This window comes from Amphiura filiformis, chromosome 16, assembly GCF_039555335.1.
Source record: "Amphiura filiformis chromosome 16, Afil_fr2py, whole genome shotgun sequence".
NCBI classification, from domain to species: Eukaryota; Metazoa; Echinodermata; class Ophiuroidea; order Amphilepidida; family Amphiuridae; genus Amphiura; species Amphiura filiformis.
The window spans coordinates 31,506,424-31,519,621 of NC_092643.1; the positions used below are offsets into that span (position 1 = coordinate 31,506,424).

Below are 13,198 nucleotides of genomic sequence, written 5' to 3' on the forward strand. Positions count from 1 at the left end.
AAATAAGAATGTTTTGATGAAAATAATGTGTTGTGGCATACTTGTGAAAATCGCAAATGGTTCACCAAAATTTTCCAATATCATGCACATTTCAGTAAGCATTTAATCTTGAATCGTTTAACCATTTCCCTCAACATCACACTTGAAAGCAAACCGTGTCTCCGCAGTGGCTTATGGAACAGTAGGCCAAACCCCGAAAAGGTGGCGAACCTCTTGTTGGAACCACTGATTTATGCCACACACATTGAGAAAATTAGATAAAAACAAATAAAAATGATGATAATAATAAAATAAGAATTAAACATAAAAAAGAGTTACACATAATAGTTCTTAAAACTGAACAGCTAATACAAAATCTTAAAATATGTTTGCAATTTCCAAGGTAACCTGAGTAAATACACATGTAACGCATCATTTCTATCCAACACAACAAACTATTGACGTTGACTAGTGGCCATTTTGATATTCATAATCGACACTTATTTATTACTAAAGATTTTCCTTAAATCACACACAAAGTTAAGCGAATCCCCAAGCAAATCCCCTGCGTTGCGGATTCCCGTAGCGTAAAGATACTTAAGACAACCACATACACAATTCTGTGTGGGTGTGCGTGGGGGTGTGTGGGGGGGGGTGTGGGGGGTGTGTCTGTGGGGAGTTGTATGGGGGTGTTAAGCCCGCTGTTGTGGAAATTCCACACTGTGGCGTAACTAGGGTTGGTAGCGCCCGGGGCAAGAAACAAAATTTGCGCCCCTACCCCACGATCCGAGAATATCTTAAGCGCGGTGGTGTGAGAATGGCATCTTTTTTAAGTGAGGCCGATTTGGCCCCCCCAAGTGGCAGCGCCCGGGGCACGTTGCCCCTGCCCCCATAGTTACGCCACTGGTTCCCTTTTCCTGCAAAAATATCATGGCTACAGGCGGGACTGTAAGGGAAACGCTTCAACTTAAGGGAAGTTTTTATGAATACGGCCATAGCATCCGATGATGAGCTGATCCCAGAAAAATTAACTACTTAAAAGTGGAATACTAAAATATATAAAACATCAGATAAACCAATGTAGTCCTCATACATAAAGGGAAAAGGACTATTAATATTCCGACGTGTTTTCCCGTTGTGACAAAGGTAGCGTTTTGTAACATTCATTACATTACGTTGCAAGTGCCATAAAGAATATGAAATATATAAATACTGTACTCACAGGAAGGCTCAATGTGCAATATTTCGAAAATCTTAAGTAAGTTTTTGCAGTGAAAAACTTGGATTTTCGAATTTTTGTACATTGAGCCTTCCAATCGCCGTCTGCACAAATTATATTCTATAACTTCCAAATCTCAAAAGAAGTGACTTCAGTCTGATACAGGGAGAGAAAACGAGTGTCAAAGCCATGATGATACTAACTGATTTGGCCAAAGAGTGCCTGCAGCACGACCCATGTAGTAAAGTAAACTGTCAATAGGGCCTATCTTAAAACCAAAGCGAGTGTCACTTCGAAGGAACTGCATGACTGTATAGGTTCGTATGTATAATTAACAGATTTGCACAGATGTACACATTAGTTCTGGCTATATAACAACCCGTGTATTGGTCAGGGACGGATAGAAACGCCAAGAGTACCTCAAGATGTGAAGTGCAAATGACAACTCTGATTCAGGCAGTGGTAACGTATTGCAATATCGAAGTTACGTCTTTGCGATTGTCTCAACTTCGATTTTGTGCATTATTATACTTACGCAGACGGTACAGCTCTTAGGCAGACGTCGAAATCGTAAATACCTTTTTTTTTTGCAGCGGCAAACACGTCGGAACACACTATATATTTGTATACATATTATTCATTCATAGCAAGTAAAAAGTGATTATATACGATCTATATATTTCTATGTAGGCTAAATTAAAAGCATTTTGACATTGTCCAAATTATACTATATTAGCACCTTCGTAATCGTTCCTCGCGCATAGAACTTCATTTTTGACATATTTTAAAGGAGGATGGCCCGTTTTCATCACCCGCTGCTTAATTCCACTTTGATCCCCACTACCGGTCCATACACTGTATATCCCTTACTGTAACACTCTTTAAACACGTAAGGCGTTTAGCCAATTATCTACATGTACCTTTTCAAAAAAGAGTTTCATATATATTTTGAAACCTAATCTCCTAGTCCTACTAGGACTAAATAAATAATTTGGCTAAACGCTTAACGTAATGTGTTAGAGCTAGGGATTTACAGTGTATAAACGTCAATGTCAGAAATTCAATTATTTCAATTGTATATTAAGGTTTATAGACTACCTTTCTGATAAGTTAACTCTAGACTTTAAAAACATTTGGCTTTAAAATTCCACCAATAGATCTCTCATCCCTAATTTGTCACAGCAGAATACAGACTTCCCGTTGATACCAAAATTTCCAATCTGATGGACAAAATATGAAAGTAACGTGGACTGAACGGACCACCATCCTTAAGGTTAATATTATCAGGTTTAAACCTCTTACCAAACATTATGCATGATACCCTGGTAAAATATTTTCAGACCATCCCGTATTTGTACCCCGGAGGGACTCTCATGTAAAGATGGTACGGATATGTGCGGCGGTCAAGGGTCCCTTTAAGTTCTCTGGCAGTTCCTTAAGACCCACGTTTGGATCTGCTCCAGTTCTTTGAACCTCGAACTCTGACAAGTGTTGCTCTTTAAGCTCAAATTTGACCAACATTTTTTTAGCTCCATAGCCTACAACTTGGCCCTAATTTTTGTTCATCAAGCCCCTATTTTATCCGAAAATCAGTTCTTAGTTCTCAAAGTTCGGCGCTCCGCGCCGCACACCCTACCAAAATTTAAGTGGAGTGCCCCCCCGGATTTGTACCTGTGATATTGGAACTTTATATATTACGTTCAATCTCAAATCGACTGCTTAGTGCCAGAAGTGAGTAAATGCAATGGCTTCCATGTGTAGATGAGTACAATATACTGTGTAAATTGCCAAATGTTCACAGGGCAGCTATTGTACTTACCCACTTCTGGTACTGAGCAGTAGATCTAGCCTCCGAAGAGTACTGCGTTTGCGTATTTGGGGTAGGTCAATAGTTACCAGCGAGACCTTCCTCATAGTTACACACAGATACATTTTAACATAACATTATGGAAGTATAGAACCTCATAATAATTCTTAATTCATTCATCGCAAATAGATAGTAATGAGGATGATCCTAGGCTACAAGAAGTACGCTCTAAAGTATCTGTAAACACTGACCATTTGTCATCTTCTGAAATTAATAATCTGTCTAGCGAATACATTGATATATTTATAGTAGAAGAGGATCCGATGGAAATTATTCACTTGTAAAACATAAAATATAAACAAATGGACATCCAGCTATTATATAGATAACGAGTTTACGACCATATAGATATAATACTCCACATATTCAAGCGGAAATCAAGAAACAAGTTAATGAAATGTTAGATCAAGGAATCATTAAAGAGTCAACTAGTCCATGGTGTTTCCTATATGTACGGCTGGTTCTCCAGGTTCTTATAGATTTGCAATAAATTGTAAGAAATTGAATAATGTTTGCCCATCCTTTGCCAAATATTAACGATGCACTAGATAGCTTCTAGTCGCTGCCAAACCCAAACACTTCTCAACTGTAAACCTTTAGGATCAGGTTATTTGCTAATAGGCTTAGAAGAGAGTTCAAAACCTCACACCGCTTTTGTGACACAAGATGGCCTATTTGAATTTCATAGAATGCCATTTGGCCTTCATAACGCTCCAGCTACGTTTCAGCGGGCTATGCAAGTGAAAAGATCTTTGTGACGTTTCTAACCAAAATGACACAGGAGAGTGATTTCTAACTCGGGGTGAATAACACTATAATTTGGATTAAATAATAAATGGAAAGGGAAGGACGCGGGATATAAAATATATCGCCATAACATAATTAAGTAAACTTTATCTAAGAACTATGTAATATTTACTCAATTATGTATAACTTGAATCAAATTAATTAAAATTTTACATAATTTGGTAAACATTACATAGTTCTGAGGTAAAGTTTGCTTAATTATTATGAGGTTCTATACTTCCATAACGTTATGTACAAATGTTTCTGTGTGTAGGCAATCAGAAGTCATTGCAGGGCAAAGTAACATGTTCTACCTCCATTTTGGGCGATCGTTTCACACACAACCATTCTCCCCGGATACTCAATTTAATAAGCATAGACCACAATTTTCAAAATGTATATTCCGATTGAAATCCAAACACCCCCTATGGAAGACATGACCTTAATCTCACACACAGGGAGTGTGACTTTCAAATGGAGTCACCCATTCAGGTAGTCCCATTTGAAATTCACATTCCCTTTCTGTGTATGGATTTCAACTGGCGTAGCCCAATATATGCCCACAACCAAAACCACGAGGTGGCATTTATAAAAGGATAATTATTCTTAGCTATTCTTTATGAGTTACGTACACAAAGACCAGGAAGATTTTGAAAAAAAATAAGGTAAGTGCATAAACAGAAACGAAAATATTAATGTTCGAAATTTACACCTTTTCCGAATTCAAAATTATTTACAGATTTGGTAAAATGTATACAGAATAATCTAAGTGTACATATCTCATTTTATTTTATTTTTACGCATGCGATGGTCCATTATCCAGCGTATTCCTCGACGACGCTGAAACTTCCAAATGCACATAGCCCTCTAAAGGTTAAATACCACTAATAGGGCTGGGCGATGCATGAAAATACGACGATGAACTATTTCTTTGTGTGGCATCTGAAAAGACTGCTTTAAAATCACCGAAATTGACCAAGTCATATAGCGAAAAAAGTACATGATGATATTTGTGGCGTTTAACTGTGAGAGTTCTGAATATGATAAAATTCCGCCTGAAATTAGCCATTTTCCCATTGAAAACCGTGTTGTAGATAATTAGTGGTATTTAACCTATATAACAGATCATTCTTCAATTACTAAAGTCTTTAAAAACACAGAAATTATCCACCAATAACCATTTTATGCTAATTGAAAACACCGTTGCACAAATATAGCGTGCAACGTTTGGCAACAATTGGCCATAGTATAAAAACTGCAACTAGCAAGTACAATTCCCGAAGACAAAGGGTAATATCTATGGTCCATGCTTTTGGAGCCCAAGGCCGACGTCGACATCACACACACGCGCGCGCCTTTCCTTATCCTCCCATTCAGAGGCGTACCGACCGAGTGGCAAGGGGGGAACTTATACCAGGAAAAAATTGACCGAAAGTTGTAATGTACAACTTCCTTTGACTTGGTTTAGGCTACAATGGTCATTTTCGCGTACTTAGCTCGTCCATGTCCATTTTGCCCCCTCTGGATCGGTGGCAACGGTACGCCCCTGCTTACCTGCTAGTGCCTGAGGCCATGCAGTAAAAAGTTGCTTGCTCTCTGGACCTGCCCCCAAAGGTACCCTTTCTTCAGGTTTGTTAAATATTCTTACCCACTCCAATAATGTGTCTTCCAGTATCAAAACAAAATATTTCGCATTACTTTAATCCTAATGTAGGTATTGATAAATAAAATAACAGCTTTCAACACCCCGGATTATCTCATATAGCCCGGATAAAATCTAGGTGATTCACAATCCAGGGTGTGATAAAATAAATAAAACAACCGAATTATGGAAAGTCAAATATAAGTTCACTTTTGTATAAAAAGGTGATGTAATTATGGTTTGCTTGGACAGCTAGGTTTGGAAGTACTGAGATTTTTGAAATATTAAACATACATTTCAATTCAGTTGATTATAATATGTATTGCAAAATTGTTGACTGTCAAAAATCAGTTAACTTCTTATGGATATTATAATGTCACATATATTATTGGAATTACGTTATTAGAATAGTAAAGTATCGTTAATTTGATAACACGTATTGTTACTTTGCAATTTACCATTTCATCCTTTCCCGAAATCCTTTGCAAAGAAACCCAAACTACGTCATCATCTATGCGTACTTCACCAATATATATGCACGCTCGATTACTTGAGCGTGGGCATTGACCATACCATGTGACCACACCATGATTTTGTCTAAAGGATTTCGGGAAAGATGGTAATGTGAGTATATATCGGCTATAGTTTCACAAAGCTGCTTGGGTAGACATGGACGTAATATATTGCGTTATTTCTTGTATAGATGGTAGTACCACCAGTCTACTAAAGAAGCATGTACGTGTTCAAATCAATCCAACTTTTTGGCGTTTGATCCTTTGTTATGTAATTTCACTGCTTCTTGATGTCTCCGGTTCTACCGGCCTTGTTAAAGTTGTTCTTGGTGGCATATATTGTGCAGTTAAATAACTAGGTTTCCCTGCGTGTCGTTTTTGTCCTAAAAATGTATTATGATAAGGTTTATCAATTCGAGATAACTGGTGTCGAGGTACCCAAACGGAATCTAATGATTCAGAAGCTGCCGGGCCGACCATTGGAATGGACGCTCTGGTGGCGCTCGTCACTATGGCTGAAAGAGCTGGGGTTCTGTCGATAGGTCGTGCTGGCGCTCGCCTCATAAAGAAACATGCAAACATAAAAACAATCAAGGCGAGAAGAAGGAGTCCAATTCCTAGACAAACCCAGAACATAGGTGAAGTGACCGTCATCCCTGAGGATTTGCCCAAATGGCCTAGAAGACAGAAAAGAAGCAGAATAATAAAACATATATTAACATTTAATATGTAGCAGCCGCGGTGGGTCACTATATATTAGAGAGTTTGCGAAATGAATTTATTTCAACTGCAACGGCCACTTAAATATCGATTGGATTTCTTGCTCAAATTTACTTCAACGCGAACGTCTGATTGTTTACTGCACCAACAGCGTGTTGTCGCTTAAACTCAGGACATGTGTACCAATGGGCGATCAAAAGAAGAGCATGTGTACGAGCTTGTAAGCGACTGCACTAAAATGGCTAGTGGGTTATTAGCCACACTTTAAGACATAAACATGAATGAACTCGCTATACTTTACAACAAGAATTATGTATGTCGCAATCTCCTTATCATGTTATTTTGAAATTAGCTATACGTTTCAATTAATATTCTTACGATAGAGTGGTTTTGAATAGATAATCCTCTATAATCCTCTAGACGTTGAAGTTTATACTCCTGAACCGCATTTCGCAAACTCTCTATTGTATCACTGTAAAATGTCAAAGTTAGGCTGGGCTGCAAATGTAAGACGTTCATTTGGTAGGACACATTTCTTTACCACAATATATTCAACTTGGTGTTGAATTTTGACATATAATTGTTCAAATGGGGTCACTAACGCATTTACAAGTTTACAATTTTAAAGTTTGACTCGTCGGGCACCGTGTTTGCTAGCACATTCTATACAGTTGGGTGAAAACAAGGAAAAATGTCACAATTATATTCTACTTGAAACTATGTCCTCTATTAGTCGGTGTGTTGTCAAAAAATCGGTAATACCGAACAAATCTTCGCAAGTTCAACGCACAGAGGAGGTTAGCTATAGAGGGCGTAGTAAGGTATGTCCTCGTTGTGTCAGTGTGTTGTTCATTTGGTGTCCTCGGAAGTAATGCAAGGTGAATACACCCCAACACCCACAACACTTACATGCACACCCCGCACACACCCCCACAAACCCTCCCCAAACCACACACACCCCACCCCACACACATTTTATTAATCTACATGTATATTTACCAGATTTTGGAGTGCGACACGTGACTTGTGCCCCATATCGGCATCTCTGAGTAAATTGAACCTCATATTTACATTGTGCAATATTAGTCTCGTTGCCATGGCAACTCATCCTATCTATTGTTATAATAGGTCTAGTTCTGTCATCTTCCATTTCATCAACATAACCTGATGGTCCCTCTTCACTGTACCCTATCACCGCTTCTCCAAAATCTAACTGATGGCACACTACTCTTGCATCGCGTAAATCCCAACCGTGCTCTCCACATATTGGTAACCAACTGCCGAAATATTTCACCTGTACCTGGCCTTCATCTGTTGATTCGCCGTGCATTAAACGCACTTGCATTTCATCTGAAAAGACAAATTATAAAATGAACAGCCTGTAGCATTATCCTAATGGGCTATTCCAGGTGAAATCCACACCCGTATGGAAGACATGACCTTATCCTAGCACACAGGGAGTGTGAATCTAGTTACCTGATAGACTCTAAAGACGTGGTTTAGCATGTGACGAAGAACTACAAACCGGCTGGGACCAAGACTAGTTGGGGCACAGTGCAAAATTTGCACAATCTGTATCTGCAAAGTTTTGATCTCAATATTTTTCCACAGACATTACTGTTGAGGACAAAATTATAGTCTACTTCGCTGCCAATTTGATTCCGCTCGCTTTTTTAAATGAAACCGGCAGTGGGCTGAAGGACCAAGGCTGAATGTCTCCAATTAGGTCTATATTCTGTGGAGATAACTACACCAAGTGCATTACAAATTACGAAGGCCAACTGGCGGTATGGTCGAAAGAACAGTTGGAATCTCAGAACCTCTCACAAATTCGGCTTCACTCGAAACACATGGATCTTAAATGAAAAATAGTTTTTTCAATGTGAACGTATTATTTATACCGAAATTGCAAAAACGAGCGTTCTCTTATCAAACTGTTTTCTAATTATCAGTACAATGGCCATCACTGTCAATACGAATGATGCATAATGATGGCAAAGAGATCTTGAGACATCCTGCATGAGAGATATGAAACAGTATACAAATATTACATGCCTACGAGTGTGATAGTATACAAAATATATCATGAGGTCAAATTTTGACTTTTCTATTTCACGAGGCGTAGCCGAGTAAAATAGATCAGTCAAAATTTGACCGAATGATATATTTTTACTATTACACGAATATTGGCATGTAATATTTGTTTTATATCATGATATCACATGGTTTCTTTTAATGCCATGTGATAGTAAAAACTATCACACGGCTAAAGTCACTGTAATCATGATATAAAAAGCGATATAAGCTGAATTATTATTCGATCGCTTTTGCAGATATGGGAACCCACATTTCATTGTGCACTCTCAGTGTGCAAAATCTGTGGAAGATTTTGGAAATATCTGCCACAGGAGGATTATCAATTTCAAATGTGATGAGCACAATAGGCACATTTCATACACCATCTGGAAAGATTCAACCTGAATCGTCCCCTGAGGGAGAGTGAGTTTCAAATGGAGCTGCTAATGTGTTAATTCCATTGTGGCAGATATTTTCGAAATCTTCCACAGGGGCAGTGTGAAATATTTTAAATGGAATAGTCCAATTTGCTTTTCTGTAAAAGCGATGGAGTATAAGCTCAGCTTAAGACTTGTTATTGTTTAAATAACTAACTGTTACATCAGTTGCACAATTTACCTGGCGGTGATTTTGCACATACAACTCCTGCATCGTACGCATGCGTACATGTATGTTCCCCAATATTATCATGTTGACATTCAAACAAATCAGATTCGGAACCATCACATCGTATATTATGCAAAAATATTGGTCCTTTGCCCTCTCCAAATCGACGAGTTGAAATGGTGACCTCGGATGCAAAGAAATAGCCCAGTTGCTTGCACACAACTGTACCGTCAACTTTAGTCCAGTATCTTGCACACGCTGTACCCCAAGCTCCATCGTAGTACAACTCAACTCGTCCTTCGTTAGCAACGTCGCCACCTGCTAGTCGTATTGGAATGTCTGAGCAATACAAATATTAAAAAAACATGTTTATGAAAGTGAAACGGTATGTTCCATTAAAATTTGATTACTTTTGAAACAAGTTTTACGAGTTAAGTCTCATCTTCATTGTCGCTGCTGGGTACAAAATCATAATGATCGTCAGTGTGTACAGTGCACACTCTATTGTATCTAGGGTATATTGATATTGCCAATAAAATTGAACGTGTATCGGCAACATTAACAAAGTCCTGGGGTCCATTATTTGCGATTGGTACCCTTCATAGGGATTTACTACAGAAACCCTTCGTAAAGTTCCGTCTAGCAAAGGGGTATTCGTAACTTACGAACGGTTACTCGAGTTACGAAGGTTTAAAAGTTATACACCCCTGGACCGGATCATTTGTTATATTTGCAGCACCTTTTTAAATCCATAATTATTTTATGTTGGTCCGTAACCCGATCGACAACATCATCCCCCCGATTTTTGTCATTGTTAACAAGTTTTTGGTATCACAAAATAGATACTATTTTTCTCATTCCTATTCTGAAATTTGACGCTCCAAGTCGATGTATTTCCGGAGAAATCGGAGAATTCATGCCATAATAGCTCCCTTGGTGGCTACCAATTTCTGGAATTCTGGACAGGCTTATCGTAGATAATTATAGTCTCCTCAACAGCTAGTTTGGTTTCGCGTCATTCACATTGTATGAAAAGAGCGAACCACACTAACTGTTGAGGAGACTTCAGATCGACGATGGTAGTATAAATCTTTAAAAATTCCAAGATGGATGTAGTGGTATGTTTGGCGTAGTTGGTGAGCGCGTTTGTTTTTGTACAATAGGTACTCGGTTCAATACCCGGTAATGGCAGTTTTTTTCCTCTCCCTTTTCAACCCAATTGCAAGGGGAAATATATTTTGTTTCCTTTCTTTCTGAACCGGTTCAATATGGGCATATCCATTTGCAGGGCATTTCTGTTTTGCTTTCAATATTGGCTATTAGTGCCATTATGTCATACTTTATACACAAAAATCTATCATGAACAATATAACGACGAACATGAAAAAACTGGTTGTGGGGAGTGGTATATGATAATATGAAAACAAATGTCACAACTTAATAGTATCGGAACGTGGACCTGGTGCCGGAGCTTGGTTGTCAGTGAGCTTCAGTGCAACCATGCACGCACGGCACATGACGAACGGGAATTACGGCACATGTTGTTGCTTACCTGCCCAGAATGCAGTTCACGCATACCAAGGTAATGGATTGCAAATTTGGTTTTGTATTCACATTTACGCTGAAAATGCTCTCATTTTTTCACAAAGCTGCATAAAGGGGACGATATTTGACATTATATGTTATTTGAAAGACAATCCATATCCAAAACCAATAGGGTCACCCCCCTTTAAGAGAAATTATCTGAGCATAATTCTGACGTGATCAAAAGCATTTAAGGCTGTGGACATTAATCATGTCCATAACAGATGCTCGTTGTTAACAGCTTTTGAATCTATTATTAATATTGTTGTACCTACCAGGTTCTCTTTCGTTTCCCATAGTACACACAACCCCTGCGTCCTCCAGATGATCACAATCATGGCTACCTATCATGTTATAAGTACATCTTCCAATGTTTTGCTCATCGCCCTGACATTGTACATTATCCAGCCAAATATTACTTTCATCATTGCCCGATCCAAATTGGGGGCCTTTAAATGCCGATGATGGACCGTGATAACCAAACTGTCTACACACGACATTAGCCTCTGTTAAATCCCATTTGTCGTCACAAACTGTTCCCCATTTATTGTTGATGTAAACTTCTACACGGCCTTCCATGTAATTAGAACCATTCACTAGGCGTACCGGAATGAACCAATCTCTTCCACTATCTAAAGAGCAAAGATAGTGTATACATGTTAAAGTAAGACTAATAACTTAAACCGGTTAGGATTATGGTTAGAATTCAATACAATTGGGTTTAGTAACGGTAACGGTTGGGGTTGCGTCCTTCATTCACAAAGTATATAGGAATGTTACTGTTTTTTCGTCGTGTGTTGTCGTCTGTATTCCTTAAAATGCTCGAAATATACAACTGGCACTTTAATTGTTATTAATTATTGCTATCATTACTTTTTTACCAGAAAATATTGCCAATAGAAACATACAAAATTGCGTTAGTAATGTCGTGTTCCTGTATTTATTTCAGTAAAAAGTACAAAACACTTAGCACATAACAATTTTGTTATTAACGTTGCTTATCTTGTATTTGATTCCCTAAGGAATACATTAAACACATGTAGCACATAACAACTTTTGTTATTAACGTTGCTTATCTTGTACTTGATTCTCTAAGGAATACATTAAACACATGTAGCACATAACAATTTTGTTATTAACGTTGCTTATCTTGTACTTGATTCTCTAAGGAATACATTAAACACATGTAGCACATAACAATTTTGTTATTAACGTTGCTTATCTTGTACTTGATTCCCTAAGGAATACATTAAGCACATGTAGCACATAACAATTTTGTTATTAACGTTGCTTATCTTGTACTTGATTCCCTAAGGAATACATTAAACACATGTAGCACATAACAATTTTGTTATTAACGTTGTTTTTCCTGTATTTGTTTCCCCAAAGAGTAGAGTAAACAAGCGTAGCACATAACAATTTTGTTAGCCGAAAGCTAAGGTAAAAAACTGGTTGTTTTTGAACTGTTTAACATAAAAACTTTACGTTGTGTTTTCCTTCCCCAAAGAGTATAGTAAGCATACGTAGCACATAACAATTTTTATATTAACGTTGTTTTTTTTCCTGTATTTGCTTCCACCAAAGAGTATAGAAAGCATACGTAGCACATGAAAATTTTGTTATTAACGTTGTTTTCCCTGTATTTGCTTCCCTAAAGAGTATAGTAAACAAACATATCACATAACAATTTTGTTATTAACGTTGTTTTTTCTGTATTTGCTTCACCAAAGGTAAAAACGTAGCACATAACAATTTTGCTATTAACGTTGTTTTCCCTGTAATTGCTTCCCCCAAAGAGTATAGTAAGCACACGTAGCACATAACAATTTTGTTATTAACTTTGTTTTTCCTGTATTTGCTTCCCCAAAGAGTATAGTAAACAAAGTATCACATAACAATTTTGATGTCAATGTTATTTTACTGTATTTGCTTCCCCAAAGAGTATAATGAACAAACGTAGCACATAACAATTTTGGTATTAACGTTGTTTTTCCAGTATTTGCTTCACCAAAGAGTATAGTAAACACAAGTAACACATAACAATTTCCTTTGTAACGTTGCTTTTTCAGTATTTGAGTCCCCAAGGAATACAGTAAACAAAATAGCGTACAAATGTTGTTAATAACATTGTTTTTCCTGTATTTGCGTCACCATAGCTTACAGTTAACACAGGTAGCACATAACAATTTTGTTAGTAAAGTTTGTTT

General features: G+C 37.7%; 1 protein-coding gene across 1 annotated transcript in view; it reads right to left on the minus strand.

Moving 5' to 3' along the window:
• Positions 1-4,053: 4,053 nt before the first annotated feature.
• LOC140135876 (uncharacterized) overlaps positions 4,054-13,198 on the minus strand; it is a 130,909-nt gene continuing 121,764 nt past the window's right edge. Inside the window, exons 5-8 of the mRNA XM_072157529.1 lie at positions 11,267-11,623; positions 9,420-9,746; positions 7,725-8,075; positions 4,054-6,682 (exon numbers count right to left, since the gene is read on the minus strand). Coding sequence (XP_072013630.1) covers positions 6,273-6,682; positions 7,725-8,075; positions 9,420-9,746; positions 11,267-11,623 — 1,445 coding nt within the window. The 3' untranslated portion in view covers positions 4,054-6,272. The remainder of the gene's footprint in view (positions 6,683-7,724; positions 8,076-9,419; positions 9,747-11,266; positions 11,624-13,198) is intronic.